The following is a 26,465-nucleotide window of genomic DNA, read 5'->3' on the forward strand; positions in this document are numbered from 1 at the left end:
CTCTTCATTTTCACTGATGTTAAGCTTTCGTGTGTCAGAACTCAGAACCTTAGCACAGTACACCCGTTGGTGTTGAATGCGTCACATTGTAAACAGATGTGCCGTAACATTCTTACCCACTTGCTTTTAGTGTCCACCATTCCATCCACCGTCCCATACACAGATTAACTTTTAGCTGTTAAAGGGCAAGACCACTTTGGTAGAGGTTTGGGTTGTGTAGTTACCTTGCCATGATGTAACTCCAAAGGTGGGCAAGAAATAAAAAATAATTGCTCTATTGATTAGAAATTGATAATTCAAAATATGCTCCTCATTGACTTACATTGTACGTTAAAACTGCTCTCAAAGTCACTCTTTTACCACATAAACGAACACAAACAAAGTTGATTCAGACAATATAGAACATCACCAAACCCAGTACTGTTTTTTTTTTTAAATAAAAATGTCAACTTCCTGTTGATTTTGCCATTTTTAATAAGTAGAAAACCTGGACTGGATCTGCGGATCCGGATCCAGATCTTCAAATAGTAAAATCAACAGGAAGTTGACATTTTTATTTAAAAAAAAAACAGTACTGGGTTTGGTGATGTTCTATATTGTCTGAATCAGCTATGTTTGGGTTCATTTATGTGCTAAAAGAGTGACTTTGAGAGACGTTTCAGTGTACAATGTAAGTCAATGAGGAGCATATTTTGAATTATCAATTTATAATCAATGGAGCAATTATTTTTGATTTCTTGCCCAACTTTGGGGTTACATCATGGCAAGGTAACTACACAACCCAAACCTCTACCAAAGTGGTCTTACCCTTTAACATATGAAAGTTTCTTAAAATTTGACAGAGCAATTACGTTTATGTGCAAAAGGGAGGAGTGAGTCTTGCTTGCTGCATGGAGCGCAGAGCCAGCTAGTGTGAACCCCTACAACGACCGCGGCCGGGCGAGGAGGCCTATCAAGGGCAACACCACCAGGTTCATGAACAGCTTCCACCCGGCTGCTGCACATTGCATGATCACCGCCTGTCGTCGGGCTGGTCTTAGACTTTTGCTTTTCCTTTTGGACCTACCTGTGGATTACACCAGGGACAGTGACATGGACATTTATTTTGTTCTTCTTCATGGTCATGGACCTACCTGCAGATTGTACCAGTGTCAGTTACCTTATATGGACTATGCGGCCGACACACACTGACACTTTGCACCTTAATCCCATGTACGCACTGTTTTTTTTGTTATTTTCTCGCACCTTAACCAGCGTCCATAGCAGATCATGTACAGTGTATATCTGCTGTTACGCACACGTACCTTTATGTCTTACATCAGTTACTTACCGCACCTTATGTCTTACAGGTACTTACCGCACCGGATAGATATACAGTACATGTGTAAATATGTAGATCATTTTTTTTTTTTTTTTATCTCCCCCCCCCCCCCCCCTTTTTCTTCTTCCCTTTCTCTTATGGAAATAACAAAAACGATGGAGCTTGCACAAAAACGAATTTCACCCACTGTTTTACACCTGTAAACCTGTGAAGTGATAATAAAATTCTAATTCTGACATATATTATTTTTTTCTGCCTTTATTTATACAGTAGGAGGAGAGAAACAGGGAGTGACATGCAGCAAAGGTCCTCGAGCTCGGGAATCGAACCCGCGACTCACTGTCAGGCATTAGAGCCTGCAGTACATGTGGTATGCACCTTAACCACTAGGCCATCGGCGCCCCCAGCACATTCAGAAAATCATCTGGCGCCCCCTCCAAATTATTTGGTGACCTGTGACCAACAAAGCTGTAATCATTACATTTCACACTGACTTTCTCCTCCATCGTTCAGACTCCTGGTACAACCCAGCTTTTCACTCAGAGCAGTCAAATTTGTGAACGCTGTGACGCTCCAACCACTCTGAATTTCCAAACAACCAGAGATTTGCTATATATCTCTGGACAGTGGTCAAATCAGTTGAAGCACTTAATTCCTTCTGCAGTTTTTACGTAGTTGCAAGTATAACATCCTACAGAAGACACTAAACACTGTTCAGGTCTTTATTTTCATATTCCGGCTCTGTATTCCTTACGTTGTTTTTCACAAATTGCACCCTCATTATAAACATTTGAGCATATGAAATACACTAACACATTCAATAATGTTTTTTATTGCTCTTTATTCACAGTCCTCCCAGCTTGTTCTATGGGATCTATGGGAGTTTGTTCTATGGGATCTATGGGAGACTACAGGTCAAACAGTTCAAATAATGGAAACAGGCCTATGCATATTTCATATTTTATTTTCACATGTGACATGTTCTGTGGAAGGACATTAATTAATAATAACTTAAACCTTATCTACTTAGTTGACTGGATTCCCCCAAGTGCTTTATAAATAGGCCCCCTCCTATTTTCACTAAATAACTTTGGTGAAAAAATGTGATCTACAAACTCACAATTCGTCACATGGCACATTGTGACGTGTTGGAATGCGCTGACGCTCTGTGAAGTTTGTGAGCTATGTACATGTGCTATCTTCACCAAATCTTCCACACAAAATAGGGATACTAGGGTTCAAGTGGATAGTTAGTGAACTTTACAGAGAAATACAGCGCCCAATACAACATGATATCACACAAACTGTATAGACAACAAAACAATACAGAACAATCAATTACAAGGCCAGTGACAGGTGATCCAGCTATATAATAAGTAAGTAATTGTCTCCTCAAAATGACGCTTCACTGAGCAAGGATGTCTCATTTGACAAATGGATTCTTCGGTCCTCACATCTCATCCTTGCATATCTCCCTCATGTCAGGAGGAGAGACAGTGAGAAGTGAGACAGACTGTAACAGATACATATACAGTACATTGAAACATTTCCCCCCTAAAGGCTTTAATGAGAATCTGTATATGTGATTGATTGAATATTTGATTGACATTTTTAAAAGTACAGCAGTTAAAAGTGCCAAATGGATGAGACACGAAAAAGCCAAAGGCTTTTTTCCTTTGTGGTCCATTAAGTCCATTAAACATTCAACACTCAAACAACCTGACAAACAACAGCGCAGCCAACAACGATACAAAATATAAAATATTAAAATATACACATATTAGACCAACTTACAAATTCGCCTCAGAGTGGTTTGTGGGCAGCTTCCTCTGGTGTCATTTTCACTCTGCTATCCTTTGCCTTCGAGATTGAAGGGAAAGTATCGCTGATGAGGTACAAAAAAAAAAGACTAATATCATTTTTCCGTTGTCAGCTAAACAACTGGTGGAGGAACATAATGCATAGCTTAGTTCATTTCACCATTATAACCTTCAGCCACAAGACAAAACGGCATATGGCTTGTATTGAAGGCAAACAATCCCTACTCTTCTGTGGCCTTTAACCCATTAAAACAGGGAAAGCATCTGTGTCCTTTTACATATTTTACCTATACTGTATATAGCGACATACGTTTTTCAGAAAACTCTTAGGATCTAGAACTGTGGTTTATAACAGTAGTTCTAAAAAATAGCAGATATACTGTACAAGCTTGTATATCTGCTATTATTATTATGTATTTTTTTAAAAAGTGTTTTTGAATAATTTCGTGTTTTTTTTTGCACAAATCTTCTCTTCTGGGGGTCCCTGCTCCTGGAACAGAAAACATTAGATGGGGGTCTACAGCCAAATACATAACATTTTGGGAGTCCTTGACACGAAAAAGTTTGGGAACCGCTGCTTTAAGCACTCTCTCTCTCTCTCTCTCTCTCTCTCTCTCTCTCTCTCTCTCTTCCCTGGGACAGATAACTTCTACGGGACCCCCAAGCCCCCAGCGGAGCCTTCACCGGCGGCACCGCCTCTGAATGTGAGTGAGGTGCTGCTGCCCGGAGCCCGGCCCAGCGCCCAGGGCAAGAGGAAGAGGAACCAGTCCGTCAGCAACATGGAGCAGCGCGCCAGCCTGGAGCCGCCCGAAGAAGAGGAGGAGGACAGCCCTGTTGTCAATGGCAACGGGGTGGCCATCACGCCAGGTATGTTGGACACACAGATGTATAGACCAGTGGCTTTCAACCTTTTTCATATCAAGGTCCATTATTTATTTGGCATTTGAGCCACGGACCACCGTTTGATGAGATTTATACTCTCGGACCCAAATGTTTTTTCTTCAAATTGTCGTTTGATGAGATTTTGTCCACAATTCCATGCTGTATTGATGTGGTACCCTACCATTTGGATAGATAACAGGCAAACGTTGATCAAAATAACAATTCTTCTACATTCTCCAATTGTGTAGACTTCTTGTAAATTAAGTAATGCAGATGTTTAACAATAGTTTAACTCTTCAAAGCGTAAAATGAAACCAAATGGTTTTCATTTGTTTTCATTTTACGCTCTTAAGAGTTAAAGATCCACCTAATAACGGTCCATTTGGTTATCATTATGGTAACTCTCCATCATTTACCTGGGGACCACCTGGAACCACCTCAAGGACCACTGGTGGTCCCCTGACCACTGGTTGAGAACCACTGGTGTAGACGGACTGACGGGACTATTGGGCCGATAATCAACATACAGTCTTTATACAGTAGTGGTTTTATACCACTGAAAAATGCTCTAGCGCCCGTACCAGGGCACATTTTTACAGTATTATATTTTGGAGAGGATACTGGCTGGCCGTCGGCAGGCTTTTCACTGCTTGTTGGCAGACGCTGTCTCGCTGATACGATTGAGTAAAACCAGGGAAGTGTGCCAATTGTCATAACATTTTTTTCCCTGCTTGTTGTTTTCCAACTACTGAGGCGAACTAAGGACTGTCATTTCTCTGGTTTGAGTTTAATGTCATTGCAGATGAGTACACGTTTGTGTGTGCATGTAAATGGTCTGCATTTATACAGTGTTTTTTTTCCAAAGTGCTTTACAATGAATGTGTTGGATGCATTACTGTACGTGCACCCACACTTTCACACACTGAAGCCATGCACAGCTGCCAACCCAAGGACACTTCGACGCAATGCCAGGAGGAACGGATATCGCACCAGGAACCTTCCCATTCCCAAACAACCGCTCTAGTGTACCTCCAGAGATTATGCACCCACTAAATAAAATGTCTACTTCCACGGACTGCTGTAGTAGTGTGTGGTTTGTGTGTGTGTGTGTGTGTGTGTGTGTGTGTGTGTGTGTGTGTGTGTGTGTGTGTGTGTGTGTGTGTGTGTGTGTGTGTGTGTGTGTGTGTGTGTGTGTGTGTGTGTGTGTGTGTGTGTGTGTGTGTGTGTGTGTGTGTGTGTGTCTGTCTCTTTGGAGAGCTTCTCAAATGTTCTTTGTTCTGCTGCTTCTGTCCACACTCTGAAATTATTGCAGATATAAGCAGATAGTTGCTACACAGATATCGTCTCTTCTCCCCTGTGTGTGTGTGTACTCATATGACACTTTTGGACATGCACACACAAGTGCACACAAGTGCACATAAGTGCGCGTGCACACACACACACACACACTTGTGTGCATGCAAGCGCACGTGTGAGTGTCAGGCTTGCAGAGGCCTTATGTAACACTGTGCACAAGGGCACCTCAGTGTCTCCTCTGTGGACCATCGTTTGTTTTCTGGCTTCTATATCTCTCTCTCTGCCTCTCTCTCTTTCCTCTCTCATTTCATCATCTCTCTTGCTATCTCTCTCTCTCTGCGGTGGCCTTTGTCCTGGTTTCTATTAATAACCCCCCACTCAACCCCACATGCGGCCCCCTTCTCCCCTCATTCCAGCCTCATCCTCCTATTCATTCTGCCCTTCTTTCACTATCTTCCTTCTATCAATCTCTTTCTCTCTCCCTCCTTTCCTATCCTGCGCTCTTCATTCCTTCAGTGTCTTTCCCTGTCTGTCTGGTGTCCTCCTCTGTCGACACTTCGTTTTCCGTCCTTCTATGTTTGTGACTCATGCTGTGGCCCCTACAGTCTCCGTGTCTCTCTCTCTCTCCCTCTCTCTAGCTCTTCCCCCTCCTCCATGTCCCTTGTCCCCTTGTTGCTTCTCTTCTCTTCTCTCTCTCTCTTTCTCTCTCTCTCTCTCTCTCTCTCTCTCTCTCTCTCTCTCTCTCTCTCTCTCTCTCTCTCTCTCTCTCTCTCTCTCTCTCTCTCTCTCTCTCTCCTGGGGTTGAGAGCGCTGCAGTGGATTGCCTCTGACTCACCATCCATGTCCAGGTCTTTGTGTGTGTGTACTGTAGGCCTATGTGTGTCTGGCCAAATAATGTCAGAATAGGGTTAGAAAAGAACAGAATGTACTATAGAATAACTGACTGTGAGTGTTTTATCCTGAATAAAATGTACATCCATTGATACGTAATGGCACGCTCGCATGCGCGTGTTTGTGTTTTTCTGTAGCCAGAGTGTGTCGGCACGCTAATTCATTTTTTTTCTCTGTGCTGCATGTATGTCACGTGTGTGTGTCTCATCCACAGAGTCCAGTGAACATGAGGACAAGAGCACAGATGCCTCTGGGGAGGTTCCCGTTGAGCCACCCTGCCAGGCCCCGGCCTCAGCAGAGCCCCCAACGGAGTCAGACGAAGCCCCCACGTCTCCTCCCAAATCCCCTGCCAAAGTCCCAGACGCAGACGAGGAGGAACTCGGCCCTCTGCCTGACAACTGGGAGATGGCCTACACTGAAAAGGGAGAGGTTTACTTCATAGAGTAAGACACACAGAGAGAGAGAGAGAGAGAGAGAGAGAGAGAATGTGAAAGAGCTGGAAAAGTATCTCAGTACTTTTCAGATTCCCACCTGTCTTGATGTGTGGCGATGATGCATACCAGTGGTTCTCAAACTTTCTCAAGTCAAGGACCCCCAAATTCATATGTATTTGGCGCCGGATTTTATGTTGAAAAATATTATTTGAATTATATTATATGAATCTAATTATAGACTATTTGTGTGCTTCTTGTGTGTTCAGGAGTCAAAACTGTACTGCATTGTGTTCAATAATTGATATGTAAAGTAATGCTGTTAAAAGACTCGCATAGCGTGCAGTACTGTACGTACACACATACTGTACACATGCTAACTTTTGTCCTCTCTTTTCTCGCTCACTAAACCATAGACATTATTTTGCCACTGCTCTCATTGAGATGCATAGCACTACTCTCTTGGGTGCAGAGTTGAAAAAGGGGAGTCCCGCACACACTGTCTTCACTTTAAAAAAATTGGTCACTCGGACCTTCGTCAGGCATCAGGAGTGTGCAGAGTTATTATTATTCAAATATTTGTATAGATTTTTTCCAAAAAGGCACACATACAAACATAACAAACAACTACGAGACACCACAGACACTAGTACTTAATACCCAATGAAACGGATACACATACAGTACCATCCGATTACTAATTGACCGAAAATGCAAGGAAATGGGAGTGTGCAGAGTTAAATTAAGACCCAGGATTTTACAGCGTAGCTGTTCTTCTGTTTAATCCACTCCAGTCACAACACCAAAACTACATCATGGCTGGACCCTCGGCTGGCGAAGAAGGCTAAACCGCCTGAGGAATGTAAAGAAGACGGTGAGTTCAGTGTCTCTATCCTCTTCTATGGGCTGTGCTAGCAGTTATTCCTGTGTGCTTTATCATCTGTGCCAGGAGATCATGACCATGTGTATGTGTGTGTGTGTATGTCTGTCCACAGCTAGAAAGAGAGTATATACTATGTACAAGTGGTTGCACATGCAACATACCACGTGACTCTTTCATGGATGTAGTTACACACTGCATACAGTACATTGCTATTGTTATTAGGGCATGCCTCTAGGCGGAGAGTTGCACTTTACTGAGTGCTCCTTTCTAGTTAATGTTTGTGTCATTGTGTATGCGTGTTTGTATCTGCTTTTGGATTATTGGATTATTGTTTGTATACCTGTGTTGTCTGTTCACTTCCTAATTTCATTGTTGTATATTTCCCAGTCTGAAAAGCCTGCAAGTGTTCTTCTCATGCGACCATCCTTAACTGTCACATAAATTGTATCTCGCCGGAGGCATGCAGCTCTTAGGTAACCATATTTTGTTTAGTCAGTTGCACTCACGTATCGAGTCCTGTAACGTGAAGCTTTTGTCAGGGAAAAAAAAACATGCACTACTGTAAACCTGTATTATCTCAAGGTTTGACAAGGGTGCGTTTAATTATTTGCTGCCTCTGCTTCATGGAAAAGTAGCTGATTAATTTGAAGGCTAACAGTGTCAGTCGATGGTGCCAGACTACTCGTCAGACACAACTGAATGATATCAACAGCCTATGGATGCTAATTGCTCTGCTCAAGTGGCGTGCACACACTGAAACAGGCACTAAACTGTCCTTTCTCATTAGTGACAAGTTGCCTCTCCACTGCTGAGTTCCTTACCTACAGTGATACTAAAAGACTAGAAATACAATAATGGAACATGAAACCCTGGGAACATCAATGAATGATGTCATTGTTTTAGCCAATGAGGGAAAACAGTGGTTCAAAGTGATACGAGTTGTTTGATGCATAGGCTCTGTGTCTCAGGCGGGCTGTGGATAGCTTAAAAATGTCCCTGGTGATGATATCATTGGCATAGACTAGAAAGATATGCCCCAAAAATGATGCAAAAAAAAAATTACTACTATGTTCAGAAAGAGAAACTCTGTAGTTACCTTGAAATGCTAATGAGGTCATCTGCAGGTACATTCTCAAGCTATCCATAAAAATATCTCCATACAATTGAATGCAAAACATCTAAAAAGGCATGCTCCATAGAGCCAGATCTCCGCCAGTCATTGCTTTTAAATCAAGCTGTGTGTTCTACTGTTCTTACTTGATTCAGTATTTTAACTTGTATTTCTTTTTGGAATGAGCAGCGTCTATAGCAGGGCAATATCTTCTAGTAGGCTACAGCGGTTTAGTGTTGGCTCACTCTGTCTCTGTCTGTCTCTCACTCTGTCTCTCTCTTTGTCTTCAGTTTATTGGGAATGTATTGGCATAGGATGTATACGTTTACATCGCCAAAGCAAGTGTAAAAAAAGCTGTGGGACATTGCAACTTTGCAAAAAATGTATCTAAAGATATCTGATCTGATTATATGTGCTGTAGGTTTTAGTGCTGAGATCAATACGGTGTAGAGCAGACAGTGCAGAAATATACGTGTGTCTATGTCTGTCTTAGGAATTTTAAATTCAGCTGTCAGCAGACTAAACTAAAGATACAGTCAATGACGTCACAACCCACATACACAAACCTGTGTGTGTAGCCGATACAAGAACTTTGAACAGACCTTCATTGTTATTCCGGAGGGTAGGTCTGCGGTAATGCATTCACAAAAATATTAGATAACATAACATTTTTAAAAATATTCTTCTTTGGCCTACTGGCAGTGTGCATAAAATGTTTGCTGCTGCTGATTGGTCCAGTGGTTTGTTAGATGAGCTCCGGACTCAAAGATCTAACAAAACTCACAGGGGGAGTGCAAAGAAGCACATACAGTAACATCCTGTAGTGGTATGCGACAGCAAGAGTATAGCAATAAGTGGAACAAAGCCTGAGTTATACTTAGTTGCGTGCAGGTATCGCGCTCCAAAAAATTGCCAATCTACAAGCTCACAAGCTGATTGTGAGCTTGGAGATCGGCTATTTTCGGTGCTTAACACCAGCACGCAGCTAATTAAAATTTAAACCAGGCTTGAGGTGAACTTAAGTACGCAGCCAAACTGGTCAGCTGCTTGACACATCAGAGTTACATAACCCACATAGTAGTGCACGTGCATGTGACCCACTCCAGTATATCTGCCTAACTAGCTCGCAAGCTGTGCATGTTTTTATAATCTTCACTTTAGCAGGCATTTAAAAAAAATCTGTTTTAGTGACCAAAATTCATTTGCATATGAATGAGAGGCCTAAACGTAGAGGATAGGGCTTTAGACACAGAGCAGGTAGACAGAAACGTTACCGGCATAGCATTTGATTGCAAACATCGGTTGCAGACAATATAGGTGATTGTAGTCAATTAGCAGGTGATTGTTGTTAAATGACAACCATGGCCACTGAGCTGTGGCATTATACCATATTGTGGGGCAAAACAAATCATGAGAATAATATGAATAGTGAGTATTATATCGTTGGAAAAAAAGGTGTTCATTTAACCCCTTGTGCCACCTTTCTGCCCTCAATCACTGAGTGGGGTTGTGGTGTGATTTACCAGGGTGAAAGCACAATCAATGTCTCTCTCTCTCCCTGGCTCATCCCATCTCCCTCAGTCCAACTATGATTTTCTCGCTCCCTTTCTCAGATTCCTTCTCCATTCTCTCTTGCACCTTCTCATCCATTCTCCCGCTCCTCATTCCAATTCAACCTCTTATTCATTTTCCCACCCCCTTTCCTCCTCTCTCTCTCTCTCTCGCTCTCTCTCTCTCTTCATTCTCATCCATCCTGTCGCCATCCACGCTCTCCTCATTTGATCTCCAAATCTTCCTCGCCGTTCTCAGTCTCATCCTTTCACGATCTCTCACCTCTCCTTCACTCTCTGTCTCTCACATTTCCTCCTTTCCCCCTCTCTCTCTTTCCCTCTCTCTCTCTCTCTCCCTCTCTCTCTGTTCTCCTCTGCCCGGTAAAGACTCTGACTGTGACAGGAATTCTAATAACGCTGGTCCGCTGGCACAAACCCTCTGCAGAGGCTGCTCTGTGTCTCGTTCTCTTTGACGATTTATCGTGGTCCATCTCTCTCTCTCTCTCTCTCTTTCTCACACATCGTCGTTGTCATATATCCCTCAGCATAATTTATCTCCCTCTCCCATGCTTCTTGTCTCTTAAATTCTTTGTTTTTGATAATCTGTCTGCCTACCATTTATCTACTTTTTGTCTACAGTATATGCTGCCCTTGATCTCTGTCTTTTGATCCAAATGTCTGCTAGCCAGTTTCTGTATTTCTCTCTCTCCCTTCCTTCTTTTTAGTTTTTGGGTGGGGGAAGTCGATTCTGTTATAGCCTCAGTGATCTCTGAGGCCGCAGGATTAGGAATCAAAAGGCTGTTGGGGGGGGGGGGGGGATCCTCCTGGTTCATACATCGTCACATCCTCTTCCGCAGCTTGTTTTTGAACTGGTGCCTTCCAGGCATCAGCTTTCAGGTTCCTGTGTGCTTGGAACTGGAAGTGCTCCCTGTTGCTCCATCACAGCTCAAAGTCGTATGAAAGACAGGACCCATCTACTGTTGATTTGGTTTCCTCCACTGTAAAGTCCAGAGTGTTAATTTAGCTCTGAGAGTATACAAATGGAACCATTTCATTTGTACACTCTTAAGTTAAAGGTACATTTGGTTTGCTTTTGTTTGGATTTTGCAGTGCACACTTTACAATGCACAGTCTCTTTCGTCATAGCGGGAAGGGCTGGCACCCCTTAACCACATACAGTACTACTGTATGTTTAGCTTTTTGTGTTTGTCTTAATATGCGTTGACATCACATTACTGTGTGTTTGTAATGCAAATTTAAACACAATTCTTTTTAAGTTCCATTCGTGCCCGCTGTTTTGAATAATGAAATATGTACGGCTGGAAAGATGCAGGGAGACTCTATAATGTAAACAAATAAAACAATAAAGCCGAAAGGAGAGCAGTGTGCGGGTTGGTGCTGTTCTAACTGCCCATCTGGATGAAGGCTCGTCTTTGGGCTTTCACAGCCCACGGCAGGACGCAGACAAACATCAATCCTCACTTTCATCAGCGATGTTCTTACATTCCGTCTCTTGTTATATCCTCCCCATTGCCTCCCGTCCTATGTGTTTCTTTCTTTGTGTTCTTTGCCCTCTCTCTCTCTCTCTCTCTCTCTCTCTCTCTCTCGTCTCATATCCCCTTTCGCTATTCTCTTTCCCCTTCAGCCACCCTAGCAATTTTCCTCTCCCCTGCGGTGCGTTTCGGGTGAACTTGAGGAGAAGCTTGTCTTTTTTGTTGCAGATGTATGAGCACAGTATACAGTAGCTCTATAGTGTGCTTTGTGCTGTATCTATATATGCCGAGGGCTGACTCCCCGAGCTCAAAGGCCCATCACCACAGATATGGCGAAACTCAGTCGTTTTTTTATTTTATTTTGTCAGATGAGCTCTTTGTTATGCATCGTGATTTGTGAGACTACCCCCCCCCCCCCCCCCCCCCCCACCCCCACCCCCACCCCCATCTCAGAAGAGGATGAGAATAAAACAAGACAGGCTTCAAATTATGATGGGTGTTGGTTTCAGCTGTGCCTTTGATTCACACTCAACCCCACTCTGCTTTCAAAGTCTTGGTGGCATAGTGAAAAAACACCTGTGTCACTCAATGCTGGGTTAGAGGTACGAATTCACATCGTGTTCCCGACATCAGTGATCTCGACTGCAGCAAACGAAGAGAGTGCGACAGGGAGAGAGAAAGAGAGAGAGATGGGGTTAAAATACGAGAAGAGATGATAAAGATCAGACGAGTGAGAGTACTACAGTATGAATTAATTAATTAATTAATGAATTTTATTTCTATAGCGCTTTTCCAAACTTAGTTACAAAGTGCTTTACATACATGAGAAAAATTGAAATATGATATGAACAGGGGAAAGTGAGAGGATGTAGCATTGATGAACAGTGGGTGATTTTGTTGTTGTTGGGTGAGAGGGAAAGAAACAGATGGAGATGGAGAGAACTTTGCATGGAGGAGGGAGGGCAGGCATTGGTTTAATGCAGTGGTTTTCAAACTTTTTGCTCATCTGCTATTTTTGAATAGCCAAAGTATAAAATGACACAGGTGAATGGTTAAAGGCAATTTTCTAAATCTTGAAGGCCATTTTCAACCTATCTTCACATAATTGGTCCTCACTAATGCTCATTATAAGATGGCACTATTTGTCTGTGTCTCAGAGGACGGCTGTGGACATTCAGAAACTGCCTGCCGATGATGTCACTGGCAGGCAGGTTTGGTCATTTAAAACAAGATGCAAACTTTATTTTTTATTTTTGGGGCGGTGTAACGGCCCCCTATAAGTGAGTTTTGGACACTGACCAATCCTGCACCGTGATTGGCTAATAGTCTACAACGCAGTCTACACCCCTAACCCTTCCATTGTTAATGCAAATCGATACTTTTGCAAAGTCAGCCAATCACATTACAGCTAGTGTCATCACCACTAACTGTAATGTGATTGGCTGACTTTGCAAATTCAGGACTGTGATTGGCTAGCGAAACACATGACACATGTGCAGCCCTATGAATAGCAGTATGGACTTAAAAAAAAGTAATTTATCATTTTTGGGGCGGTGTAGCCGCCCCCTATAAGTGAGTTTTGGACACCGACCAAAACATTTGTGTACCCCCTAACCCTTCCATTGTTAATGCAAATCGATACTTTTTTCATATCAGCCAATCACATTACAGCTAGTGTCATCACCACTAACTGTAATGTGATTGGCTGACTTTGCAAATTCAGGACTGTGATTGGCTAGCGAAACACATGACACATGTGCAGCCCTATGAATAGCAGTATGGACTTTAAAAAAAGTCATTTATCCTTTTTTTAAAGTGAGTCATGTTGTGATGACCACACACCGCCCACTTCACACTGGGTGTGATTTTTTTTAAGTGAGTCATGTTGTGATGACCACACACCACCTACTTCACACTGGGTGTCACAACAGTGACATAGTGCTCCAATTCCACATCCTGTGATTGGCTAGTGAGACACATGATGAAAATAATCTAAAACCATTTTGATGTGAGAGTAGTATATTTAACTTAGATGTTGTGTATTTCATGAGATCAGATCACACACCGCCCACTTCACACTGGGTGTGATATTTTTATGAATGCAAGAACAATGACTTCTATAGAGCACCGAATTCTGACGTAATTTACGCATCCTACCTGGGTCTCATCTTTTTTTCCCCCATTCTGAATTCCCATAGACGAGTTTAATATTGCGTCGAATAAGCGCCAAAAATAAACAAATGTTCCCGGCGGTTTGACTCTTATGGATATGAAGCATCAACTGACGGTGAGAAAACACTAATGTTACTTCCGCCGAATGAGTTAAATTTTCGCCAGAAACAGACTATATTAAATATGAGTGACTGACTATCATAAACGATACAGAGCCACCTCCCTGGCAATATCTGCGAGACAGTTTGTTTATTTTTTAACCACAATTCTTATATGAAACGATTCTAAGATGACCCAATGTTATTCTCCATAGAGAAATTACTTCTGCGACCCAGGGGATGAACAAGTGATGTCAGGACTTTACTCTAGCATAGCATGCTAAATGCTTTAGTTTCTGTTAGCTTGGAATCCCCATTTATGATGTCGCTCACTGGTTTCTGAACTGTCCATAGCCAACCAATGAGATGCAGTGTTTGGGAACCACTGGGTTAATGTCATACAGAGGTTGAGCCACTCTGAATGTTACCTCTGAGTTACATCACTGCTATTTCACTGTGGTCTGGACCAGAACTACTCTTCTGCACACACACACGCGCGCGCGCACACACACACACACACACACACACACACACACACACACACACACACACACACACACACACACACACACACACACACACACACACACACACACACACACACACACACACACACACACACACACACACACACACACACACACACACACACACACACACACTCTTTCTGTCTCTCTTTTGTCTCACACTCTCTTTATCTCCATCTCCCATTCTGTCTTAATCTTTCTCTCTGTCCATCACTGTCTGGCTCTCTCTCATCACAATTCTCTCCAGAGAAACCTCTCTTAGAGGTTTGAATTCAAAAAAGGCTTGTAATGCAATATTTATTCAGCAACTCACATTCGCGTCTGTTTACAGGCACATGGAAACTTGGAAGACTGCCTGCTATTGAACCAACCTGCTTGCATTTTTACCACTCGCATTTTCCACAATAAAAGGGCTGTTATGGTGGAGGATATAGCTTACAGATACAGATGTTTGTCTAGGTGTGCATTGTAAACACAATTCAGCAATATTAGAATTCTCATCTTAGATAAGCTAGCGGGTTCAGTGATCTGGATCATTGGAGGTTTGAAATGCTCTTTTTGTGCATTGATAGAATTTCATTCCAGCAGACAAGACATGGCTTGTGTCAGTAAAAAGAAAATTCGGGTTCAGGTAGTGCTGGGAGATGTACAAAATCAAATATCACAATATTTTGGTCCAAATACCTCGATATCAATTATTGTGATGATAATGCTGTATTGTGACTATATCTAGATTGTCTATTTTCGCAATTCTTATACATTTTTGAACATGTTTGATAGTATAAAAGATGGCAATGCATCAGAATCATAACGCTTACTGTATGTCATATCACAATATTACAATACGACGATATCTAGTCTCATATCACTATGGATATAATATCAATATATTGCCCTAGCCCTAGTTCGGGGGTCGGGTGCGTTCATCTTGTCTCTGCCCGTCTGCATATTGGTCAGAGAATCTGTGTGTGTGAGGGGGAGTGATGAGTCATCTGATGCAGTCAGAGGGAATCAAAATGAGACGTAATGTCAAGAGACAGGAGTGCAGATGCACGTGAACAAGTAACAGGAAACAACATCGAGCTTCAAGCTGTACAGCCACAGTAGAGACACACATTGGAACGAATGCTGCACACATTCGTGAAAGCTACATGTAGATATATGCACGCACAGAGCACGCATGTACGCATATGCACACATGCACGAAAACAATGTTAATTTGTCACCATTGCTGTGGCTTAGGTGTGCATGCTGTGTGTGTGAGGTGTTAATTGATTTAGTGTCACAGCAGACGAGGCTGTCACTCATTCAGACGCGCAGCGGAGTGAATCACGACCCTAAACCGCTCGTTTCACTCATCTACGCTGAGAAGAAACACGACAATGCCAAAACGCACGACACATGCACACAAAAAGCACACAAGCATGTACATATGTGGGAATACACACTCACACACACGTGAATTCTCACACTGTCTCTATTTCAGAGGCAGCAGATAGAGACAAGACGGAGCTCTCAGCTCAGGAGAGGGAAAAAAAGAGACTTCCACTGGTGGTTTCCATGGAAACTGTCTCCTTTTCACTTCAGGGGGAGGGCAAGCGACGGAGGCTGGCGACTGGACGAAGGAGCCAGACGTTTAAGGTGGTTCGCAGGCAGAGTGAGAGGGGGTGGGAGGGGGGGGGTTTAAGGCAGTTGGCAGCATCTGACTTGAAGCACTACTTTCTGTGCTTGTTCGACAGAAAGGGTCGCTCAAGGTAACGGGAGTGCCTCGTGTGGCGTTTTTAGAGAGTTTGTGGAAACGATCCAACGTGATTGCAGTACGTAACCCTTTCCCCCTCCCTTATAGCGGCAGATCAGACCGCTCGCCAACTGGCGTGCATCGACACATATACACACACGCATATACCCAAGGACGTTCACGTTGGGGAGGTGGAGGGAGAGACAACACTAATCCAAAGTCTTAAATGTATTAGACATACTGTAGAGGACGGTGTTAGGTGTCGCACAGTTAGGTCGTCATTGAAAGTATATATTTGCCACCGGCTGGGTTAAAAAAATAAAATGAAATGGGGTCACGGATATCTCAAGGTCTTGGTGCTGTGATATGGTTGAGGGGTTTTGTCAGCGACTGTACAGAGTAAAATCTTCAGTGTTAAGCTAATAAAGTATGCGGAGCCGGTGGAGCATTACACCTGCATACAGCAGCAAGCTCCGCCCCTCCAGCTGACCTTTCAATCAAATTACATTCAACGTCACCTTTCCATCAGCCGCCGCACTGTTCACCCAGCTGCTCGCCCACGTAAAGCATTACCCTTGCTCTGAACCCCTGTCCACCTTGCCCAACCTTCACGTTGGTGAGTGTTTGTATGTCTCTGTATAACACTGCACCAGTTGTTCTCAAACATGTTCATGTCAAAGACCCTCAAATTGATACTTATTAGGCCGTGGACCCCCATTTGGAAATATTTTGATTTGTTAGATTTTTGAGTACAGAATTGACTATAACTGACTATACTGTAGGTGGGGAGGTGTAGAGTGAAAACTATGGTCTGAATAATCATTCTCTCATTGGGCTAACTTCTAGCTGGTGAATTAATAATGAAATTAAACTGTTCCTCATTTTGCTGGGGACCCCTTAGAACCCCCTCAAGGACCCTCGGACGCCCCTTTCAGAACCACTGCACTACACAGTCAAATCCTGAGTGTTAATTTTACTCTTGAGAGTGTACAAATGGAACCAAATGGACTAGTAAGCATCCATTTGGTTCCATTTGTACACTCAAGGATAAATTAACCCTAAGGATTTTACTGTGTACAGAAAGTGGTGAATGGTGCATTTGGTAAAGTGTTCTGCCCAACTAATGCTTGACCCCGGATATTGCTCTGTCTTTTGTGATTTTGTCATCTCTCAAACCATTTGGCCATAATGTGATAACACTTCATTGTGCGTGCTTGTTTTATCCTGAATAAAATGTACCTCCATTGATAATAGCGTATTAGCGTATTGGGTGCTTTCAAACGTGTGTGTGTGTGTGTGTGTGTGTGTGTGTGTGTGTGTGTGTGTGTGTGTGTGTGTGTGTGTGTGTGTGTGTGTGTGTGTGTGTGTGTGTGTGTGTGTGTGTGTGTGTGTGTGTGTGTGTGTGTGTGTGTGTGTGTGTGTGTGTGTGTGTGTGTGTGTGTGTGTGTGCGTGCGTGCGTGAAGTCGGTCAGGATCACTTGACAATGAATTATAATCAGTTGATGTATTTAACATAATGTTTGAGTAGGTGGTGAATAGCTGTTAATGTTTGTGAGTTTGAGTGCTTTTTATGCGGTAGTAAGTCTTACAGAGTGAGAGTAAGCCTCTTTGCAGTGACCTAACTCGCTGTCCATATGATTTAGTGATGACTAAATGCTTAAAACAAAGTCAACATATCCTCAATTTAAGATTTAAGGACAAAGCTTATTATTCTGTAGTCTGTGTGTCTGTCTGCGTGCATTGTGTCAATGCAAACTCTTGCACTGTTGCCCTTTCTCTGTATGTTTGTGCATGTGTATGTCTGTGAAGTCTATGTTCGTATTTCTGTGTGTGTGTGTGTGTGCGCATGTGTGTGTGCGCGTATGGGATATAGAACATGAGAATATTAGCAGTGCCTTGACCCAATTCCTCCTCCCATGGAGGGAGGAGGACATAACTCAGAAAAAAAGGGTAGATGAACAAAGGAAGGAGCAGAGAACAAGAGGAGGGAGAAGAGGAGGGACAAGAAGTTTAACGCAACAGCTGCAGTGGCCATCCAAGGAGAAAAGGAGAGGGTGGGGAGGTTAGAGAGAGAAGGAAATATTCAATCGTAAGAGAGGGGTAATCTATACTTCATTATATGGTACCGAAGTAGTGTATTACAGCAACTTTATAGCTCGAGACCGGGGCCCAAACTAGTAAAAATAGCCGATCTACGATCTGTGTGTGTGTGTGTGTGTGTGTGTGTGCGTGTGTGTGTGTGCGTGTATGCGTGTGCTTACGCCTGCACGTGTGAGCGAGTGCTTGTGTGTGTACTGTGTAGGCCAGGGTTTCGTATCATGGTGTTGAAGCCGCCACAGTAGTATCGAAGTGTCATCTGTCGCTAAAAGAGCATTCTGGGAGCGTCTGGCAGTGGGCTCAGCAGATAACATGTTGTTTCCCCTCAACAGCTCCATTCAATGGCTACGATGTGTCCTCTGCTCTCCACATGAATTAATTTAATTTTCTCTCCCTCCTCTCAGAGCTGCCCTATGGCTGGGAGAAGATCGATGACCCTATATACGGCAGCTATTATGTAGAGTAAGTCTGGCTGACTCAACCGCACCACAGTGTAGCGAAACAGAGAAAAAACACAGTTATTTACAGGGCTTGAGTTTGAATTAGGATTGAAACGATTAATTGAATTAATTATGGGTTGCATAATAAAATAGTTCTGTGGGATCGATTACATTTTAGAACAAGTGATTATCATGTAAAAATGTGGGGGTGATTTAATGTGGGTTTAAAAGCTCCCAACGCGTCGCATTGTGGCGCGTTGTGAGCTTGTAGATCTGCTATTTTCACTATTTCTTTTTTTATGATTGTTTATTAATCGTAATCGAGGCAAAAGTTTGAAATAATTGTCATATTGATCTTGAAGTCAAGATCATGTAAAAATGTTTTGTTTACAGAATTACAGTTCACCAAAATGTGAAAGCTTGTCTTTGTTCCATATTATATATGTTTTTACTGCGGGTTGAATATATTAAGCAATTCTAAGTTTGGGTTCAGATTAGTGATGAGTATTTACCAATATTTTGTACTTTATTACCTTATTTTACCATTCATTGAAACAATAACCCACACTTTATGAAAATAATCATTAGTTACAGCCCTATTACAATGAATAATTGAATCCACCTCAACATGAAGAATGAAATACTTGTTGACTATCTTATGAATGCTCATGCTAAAACAATTCTTAATTGCTGCATTTTACAAATACGATGCATTGCAAAGCTTTGAGCAAATTAACCATCTTAAAGGTTACACGGTTGAATAACTTCTTCAAAAATATCGTAGAATTTTAAGTATAAAATAGGGTTTATTTGTGTGCTTTGTTCTCTTAAGCCACATCAACAGAAGGACCCAGTTTGAGAACCCAGTCCTGGAGGCAAAGAGACGACTGGAACAGCAACAGCAGATCCAGAGCCAGGGCCTGTCAGCCCTTCCATTGCCTACTATATACAGAGGTACCATCCATAAGCCTTACATCCGCACGCACGCACGCACGCACGCACGCACGCACGCACGCACGCACGCACGCACGCACGCACGCACGCACGCACGCACGCACGCACGCACACACACACACACACACACACACACACACACACACACACACACACACACACACACACACACACACACACACACACACACACACACACGTACACTAGAACACATACTAGAATATTATGCAATATTTAAATAACTGACTCAAGGCATGTGGTTTTGAAACTGTACAGCTTTTTCAATGTTATGGGTTCTTACTGTAGGTCAGATACTGTACAAAATGTCAATCTTCATTATATTTGACACAATATTGACATGATACACTTTATATACATTATACAATAGCTTCTTTCTTTTAATCAATAAGAAAAGAGGACTAAATCATTTAAACATTTGTTGCAATGTATTCTTGGGAGTTGCTGTCATTCCATCATAATGGGAACCTTTTATTATTTGTATTCCTTTTTTTGGCAAGTAACCCTGTCCAGAGAACAGCTGTTTGTTTAGTGATGGCAGGCACACACTGCTATACAATGTACAATACTGTGTGTACTGTATACTCTGACACAAACCAGATTTGGAGAGCATCGCCCTAGCATCAAAAAGGCAATTTTTCTGATACTGTTCACTCTTTTCCATTGCTGCAAATCTCCAGAGAAGCCCTTGTTCACGAGAGACCCCACTCAGCTGAAGGGAAGCTTCCTGTCCACGGCCTTGCAGAAGAGCAACATGGGCTTTGGTTTCACCATCATTGGAGGGGACGAGCCGGACGAGTTCCTCCAAGTCAAGAGCGTCATACCAGAGGGACCCGCCGCACAGGATGGAAAGATGGACACAGGTACACAAACCCAAGTGTCACCCTGTGTGAAATCATAGCGGTTGTTTGTGCCTCTGCTGTGCGTTGGAATAGTGAATTTAGTGTTTTGGAAAGAGATTGATTTGTGGCGTTTTAATCCCTACTTCAGCCTTGTGTCTCATCCAAGAGATGTTTTTCAAGCCGTTGAAGCCCTGTCCGCTCACTTGCCAGAAGTCACTCTTGATAAGACCATCAGCTGAAGGCCAAACATTTACGTGGCCAGAGAATCCATATCAAAGAGAGCAATATTGTTCATCAGAAAAGATGAAAAAATGCAGGGGTGCCTGGCAGTTAGTGCACACACCATGTTTCTAGTGAGCACGAGGACACTAGTCTGGCATTGGCCAGACTGATCACGTGATCAGGTTCACAAAACCTCCCCACGATATCAGTCTGGACTTCGGCCAACAGGGGATGAGTATAGTTGGCGGAGTAATTACCTTGACAAACTCCTTCAGCCAATAAGCGTAACAAAACATCTGACGCCATCATGGTGCGCTTTTCCAAATCCTGTTCGGGAGAACAGCGAAAACCACCGGGAGAACAGCGACAACCGCAGATAAACTACCTCTCCCTCTTGTCATGCATGTCTCTCCTCTCTTCTCTTGATTTCCTGTCTCTCTACACTAACTTAACTGAAGTAAAGCAAAAATGCCAACAATGAATCTTTTGAAAAATCCTCAAAGCTGAGACTACAGTATAATGATACCTCTGCTAAGTATGTCTGATTTGCACTTAGTTACGTGCTGAAAATAGCAGCTATTTTTGGTGTGTATTCATTCATGCTGCGACCCGTGTAAAAAACAACCTGTGATGGTATTGTTCGGGTCCAGCCACAGAGCGTTATTGGTAGCCTGCGCCCAGCAGGCTGTGGCTGGCACGTGGCTGAGAGGAGGGGTCTGTGCCGCGCTGTGATGCTGCTGGCCTCATGCCTGGACCCTGTTGGTTGCCTAAACTGAGCATTTTAGCTGGAGCCGGGAATATCTGTCTCGCTCACTCACCATCCCTCCCTCGCTCGCTCCCTCCGTCCTGCTCTCCTCCCTTAGTTCATCTGGAATCTCTCCCTCTCGCTGACTTTCCCTTTCATCTCTGTTCTCTGCCCTCATGTGTTTTCAACTGCCATCTTTTCCAACCTCTCTAGTTCTCTCTCTTTTTCTCCTCTCTTCATCCTTCCATCCCAGACTGTCAGCCTCTTCCTTTTTCTCTGCCCTGATTTCTCACTCGCCGCCGCTTAATGCGCCCCGCTCTCTGACATTGCCAGAACCCACACAAACACATCCGGTGTGCTCATAGACGCACACGCACACATGCACTGTGTACTCACGCTGTGTACAGGCACATGCAGGCTCTACCCAGCTCAGATTAGCTGGCCTATTTCAGCTGTGTGGCATTGCTCTTAAGGATTATGTGTGTGTGTGTGTGTGTGTGTGTGTGTGTGTGTGTGTGTGTGTGTGTGTGTGTGTGTGTGTGTGTGCGTGTGCGTGTGCATGTGCGTGTGTGTGATGTTAGAGTGCCTCCAGCAGTGTGAAATACAGGGTTTTAGGTGGTTGCATTTGTCATGGGGCTGGGACTTTTTAACTAGACAATCCGGGGACGGCTACTTCTGTGAACACACACGATCTCAAGCACTGCCGCACACACACACCGTTTTGTATTTTCATTCACTGAGCATCATCAGGCAAGGCGGAGCAGATGTGTGCAACTCACAGCGTCAGATGCATGCATGAGAGAAGTCTGTGGGAAATGCATCCATGTGTCTCTCTCTCCAAGACTTCCACGTTGGCACAGCATCATAAGACATATCTGTGCATGCCAGTGTGCTCCAGATGGCTCACATATCCTCAGAGACTCACGAGGCAGTGCCCGCGCTCTGACCCTTCACTCTGTCTGTCTGTCAATCTCTCTCCATCTCTCTCTCTGTCTCTCTCTCGCTGTATGTTTGTTTCACTCTCTCTTACTCTACTTCTCCCTAGCTCTCTTTTTTTCTCTAAAGCTCTCTTATCTCATTTCTTGTCTCCCTCGATCTTTTGTAACGGCAAACAGTAACTGCATTGGTCAGCCCCACACTAAAACGCACATTTCAACAACATCACTAAGCACTAATCACATTACCCCCCTTAACCACTTAAACACCATATATACCTCATTGACCGGTAATAGCCAATCTACAACACGATGCATTGTGATCTTGTTGATCAGCTATTTTAGGTGAATGTTCACCTATTTCCGCGGAGTGTTGTTCACCTATTATGACATGCCCAGAATAGGGATGCTAGGGTTCACGTGGTTACAGCGCCTACATATGAGTACACAAGCACTCGCATAGGGATTGGTGCGAGTATTTTGGAACAAGTCTTTTTACATTTATTTCTAGCAACCCTATTTCACATCATCACAGCGATGTAAATATTCAACATGGCAGCAGGAAAAGACACTATCATTCAACAAAAGCATTTTTGTTGTTGTTTATCTGTACTGTAAAATGGCATTTACTATAAAGTGTTGTCAGGAAATATAGCTTAGACAGTCAATTTTACAAAAGGGGACCTGGAAATTGTTTATTGGTCATGTTTGTCATAGTCACACTGTTGGTAAAACCACAACAGAATATACAGGAAGACAGGAGACTGTGATCAATCTCTCTGATCATAGTCTCACACAAGCGGAAAAGACGGCAAAGGAGAGTCCTTTACTGAGTAAAGGACTCTCCTTTGCACCAACCAAAACTGTTGATCTTTTTACTCTCAAGGTAGATGAGTTAAAATTCCTTATAATACTTCACTTAAAACATTTATTCTCCAGACCTAATAGTTTAATAAATAGCAATACTGCTTGTACTAATGTTGATTCTTATTATGCTATTAGAGAATGTACACCTTTCAAAAAGAACTGGAGTCATAGTTTTTACCTCATGACTCATGAGGCATTTAAACGTTAGTACTGGTATCTAGTACCTTATCAAAAAAAAGCTATTTAATGGTCCGTGATGCCCTAGTGCTTCATTCCTATTGTCTGCTGATGTGTCCTGCTCCTGAGACGCATCGGACCTGCCGAAAATGGTTTGATGTGCGGTGGAACTCCTTCCCTTCTAGAATATATACTGTAGGAGCTGAGATGTCCTTTGACACTGGGGACTAGTTACAATGACAGACTCCAAAATAACTCTATGGAAACTCTGTTCTAACTGAATATTGTTAACAAGCTTTTAATATCAAATCAAGATTGAGCAACTGCATGGACAATTTAATTAGTTGGACTGTATTAAAGGTGAGGGTTGGACCATAGATACTGTATATGATTTGCATATCAATGACATTACTCTAGTTGTCAAACAGCTGTATGCAAGTTCTCTGCTGCCCCTAGTGTCTATTCTTCAGATGACTTCCTGATGCTTTGTGTCACTCAAACCCCAAAAAGGGTGACAGTAAGTGCCAACATGAAAGTGGAAACCACTGTAGGTGTAGAGTGTCTGCAGTGCTGTTGAGATGATATTATAGTCCCATGTGGCACTTCAGAGGGACATTGTGCTTCTTCTGTGTCATTGCGACAAGCTCTGTTGCTCCTGAGAGTTGACAGTTATGGCAACAGAAGGTGACAAGAGGTATTTTTCTCGGCACAGCATGTCGACCACTGAGGCCATGATCATGTACTGTTTGACAGTGCGTTTGTCTGTGTGTGTCTGTGTGTTTGACATCCTGTAAGCCACATTTTGGGACAGATGTTGGGCATCCAGAAACCAGTCGATCGGGGACACATCATTTCATTTGGAACAAAGATGTTTCCCTAATTTGATTTCACTGCAGTTTCATATGGTTAATGTTAGGGTAAGTCAATGCAATGCCCCCAAATGTTTGCAAAACCAATATGTGTGTGCGTGAGTACAAGTGATCCTTGTGTTCTTGTACACAGGGAGATCTCGGCATGGTTTCTCATGTTGACATAAGGTGACCACTTAAACTCTACTTAATTGACAGCGGTCCTCCAGGTGTACTTTTTTCGTTTTGTTAGTTTTGGGGGCTTTTCTGCCTTTATTGGATAGTACAGTTTAGAATGACAGGAAACAGGGAGAGAGAGACGGGGAGTGACACATAGCAAAGGTCGTTGGGCTCGGTAATAGAACCTGCGACTTGCTGTCAGGCTGCATTAGAGCCACGCGCCTTAACCACTTGGCCACCGGCGCCACCCCCCCCCCCTCAGGTGTACTTGGCCCCCTCCCTTTTCCCTCTACACTGAATCTCTTGGCTGAAAATAGCCGATCTACAAGCATACAAAGCAACGCAACACGTTATGAGCTTGTAAATCGGCTATTTTCGTAGATTGTTCACTTATTATGACATGCCCAGAATAGGGACACTAGGGTTCACGTGGATAATACACAGTGAGGCTTACAGACTGGACCTCTCGGCTGATGTTCTGACTCACAGACACAGTGTTCCGTCCTCGCTGAAGCCCCTCTGGTCACCTCTCCCCTCCCTATAGGTGATGTCATCGTCTACATCAACGACATCTGCGTCCTTGGCACCACTCACGCCGACGTGGTCAAACTGTTCCAGTCGGTGCCCATCGGTCAGAGCGTCACCCTGGTGCTCTGCCGAGGCTACCCTCTGCCCTTTGACCCAGAGGACCCCAACGCCGCAGCCCAGTCCCTGACCCCCATCGGCATGGAACATCGCCCCCTGGTGGTGAACGGCCGCGGCAGCTATGACCCCTACCTGGAGTATCTGTCCTTGAGCTCCCAACTGCCCCCCCAGGGCCTGGTCCCACCCGGAGCCCCTCACCCCGGCGACACGCATCTAGACGGGTCCTCGCTGCCCCCCACCACTCCCGGCTCGGCGCCGGCGCTCACTCCTCACGACGACAACGTGTCCATGGCCTCTTCAGGGGCCGCGGGCGTAGCTGGGGCAGCGCAGGGGGCAGAGCTGTTGACAGTTACCATGGTGAAAGGGGCGGAAGGATTTGGGTTCACGATTGCGGACAGTCCTACTGGACAGCGGGTCAAACAGGTAACCTGTGGTCTTCTGTTTTACAGTATTTGTGTTGAACGCAAATTGGAAAATACTAAAGGAATTTCAATTGAACTTTACACAAACATCTGAGCAATATGATTAGCCACTTAAGCCCCATATACTTCGTTGTACAACAAACAGTTTATTTAAGATAATAAAAAAAAGGTTAGCATTTTTTAACCCATTTAGACCTGAGGCCGATTCTAAAAACAACTTCTAAATCCTGACCTAAGTTTTCTGAAAAACTTCAAATATTCATAAAAAAAATGACAATAAAGAAATGTTGCTATATGCTGTTCATAGCAGTAGGAACCCCAAAAGGTGTTCCCGTCTTGAAAGGTATATAGGTTACAAATAGGGGTTCCCGCCCTAAATGGGTTTTTCACCTAAAATGACATGGCGAACATACCGTAGGGACGCCAGCGTTAGCATTTTATGCTCTCTGAATACAAAAGAACCCAATGCTTGCGTGGATTCCATAACGCACATTGACAAGTCCCGAAAATGTGGGAATGTCCGTAGTGAGTAAAGATGTACTACTGACTGGTCTGTGAGGCAGGGCAGAGTGTGAGACTGTGGCTGTGCTGTACTTGGGTCCAGGTGCTTGAGCCAGGCTCCCAGGGAGCTGCAGGGCTGGTAGAGGGAGACCTGATCCTGGAGGTCAACCAGCAGGCAGTGGCCGGAGCTGGACATGGACGTGTGGTGGAGCTGCTCAAAGAGTGTCCAGTGGGGGCTGAGGCTACACTCCTCATACAAAGAGGAGGCACAGGTCAGTTTGTTTGTTTGCTTCGTCATCTGTGTGTTCTTGTTCTTACAGTACATGTCTGCCTGTCTGGTTCTATTTTTTGGTCTCTTT

General features: G+C 43.6%; 1 protein-coding gene across 3 annotated transcripts in view; it reads left to right on the forward strand.

The window, feature by feature from the left end:
• The window catches only part of LOC311047756 (membrane-associated guanylate kinase, WW and PDZ domain-containing protein 2-like), a 102,448-nt gene that overhangs the window by 55,317 nt on the left and 20,666 nt on the right, over nucleotides 1–26,465 (forward strand). For 2 of the 3 annotated variants that reach the window (XM_084060600.1, XM_084060602.1), the window contains exons 4-11: nucleotides 3,784–4,008; nucleotides 6,425–6,653; nucleotides 7,436–7,515; nucleotides 18,715–18,772; nucleotides 19,583–19,704; nucleotides 20,403–20,585; nucleotides 25,083–25,606; nucleotides 26,210–26,378. In XM_084060600.1, the coding sequence (XP_083916726.1) occupies nucleotides 3,784–4,008; nucleotides 6,425–6,653; nucleotides 7,436–7,515; nucleotides 18,715–18,772; nucleotides 19,583–19,704; nucleotides 20,403–20,585; nucleotides 25,083–25,606; nucleotides 26,210–26,378 (1,590 nt within the window). The remainder of the gene's footprint in view (nucleotides 1–3,783; nucleotides 4,009–6,424; nucleotides 6,654–7,435; nucleotides 7,516–18,714; nucleotides 18,773–19,582; nucleotides 19,705–20,402; nucleotides 20,586–25,082; nucleotides 25,607–26,209; nucleotides 26,379–26,465) is intronic. The other variant, XM_084060601.1, reaches the window with a different exon arrangement.

Source organism: Gymnoscopelus microlampas (assembly GCF_963454915.1).
Source record: "Gymnoscopelus microlampas genome assembly, chromosome: 6".
Lineage (NCBI taxonomy): Eukaryota > Metazoa > Chordata > Actinopteri > Myctophiformes > Myctophidae > Gymnoscopelus > Gymnoscopelus microlampas.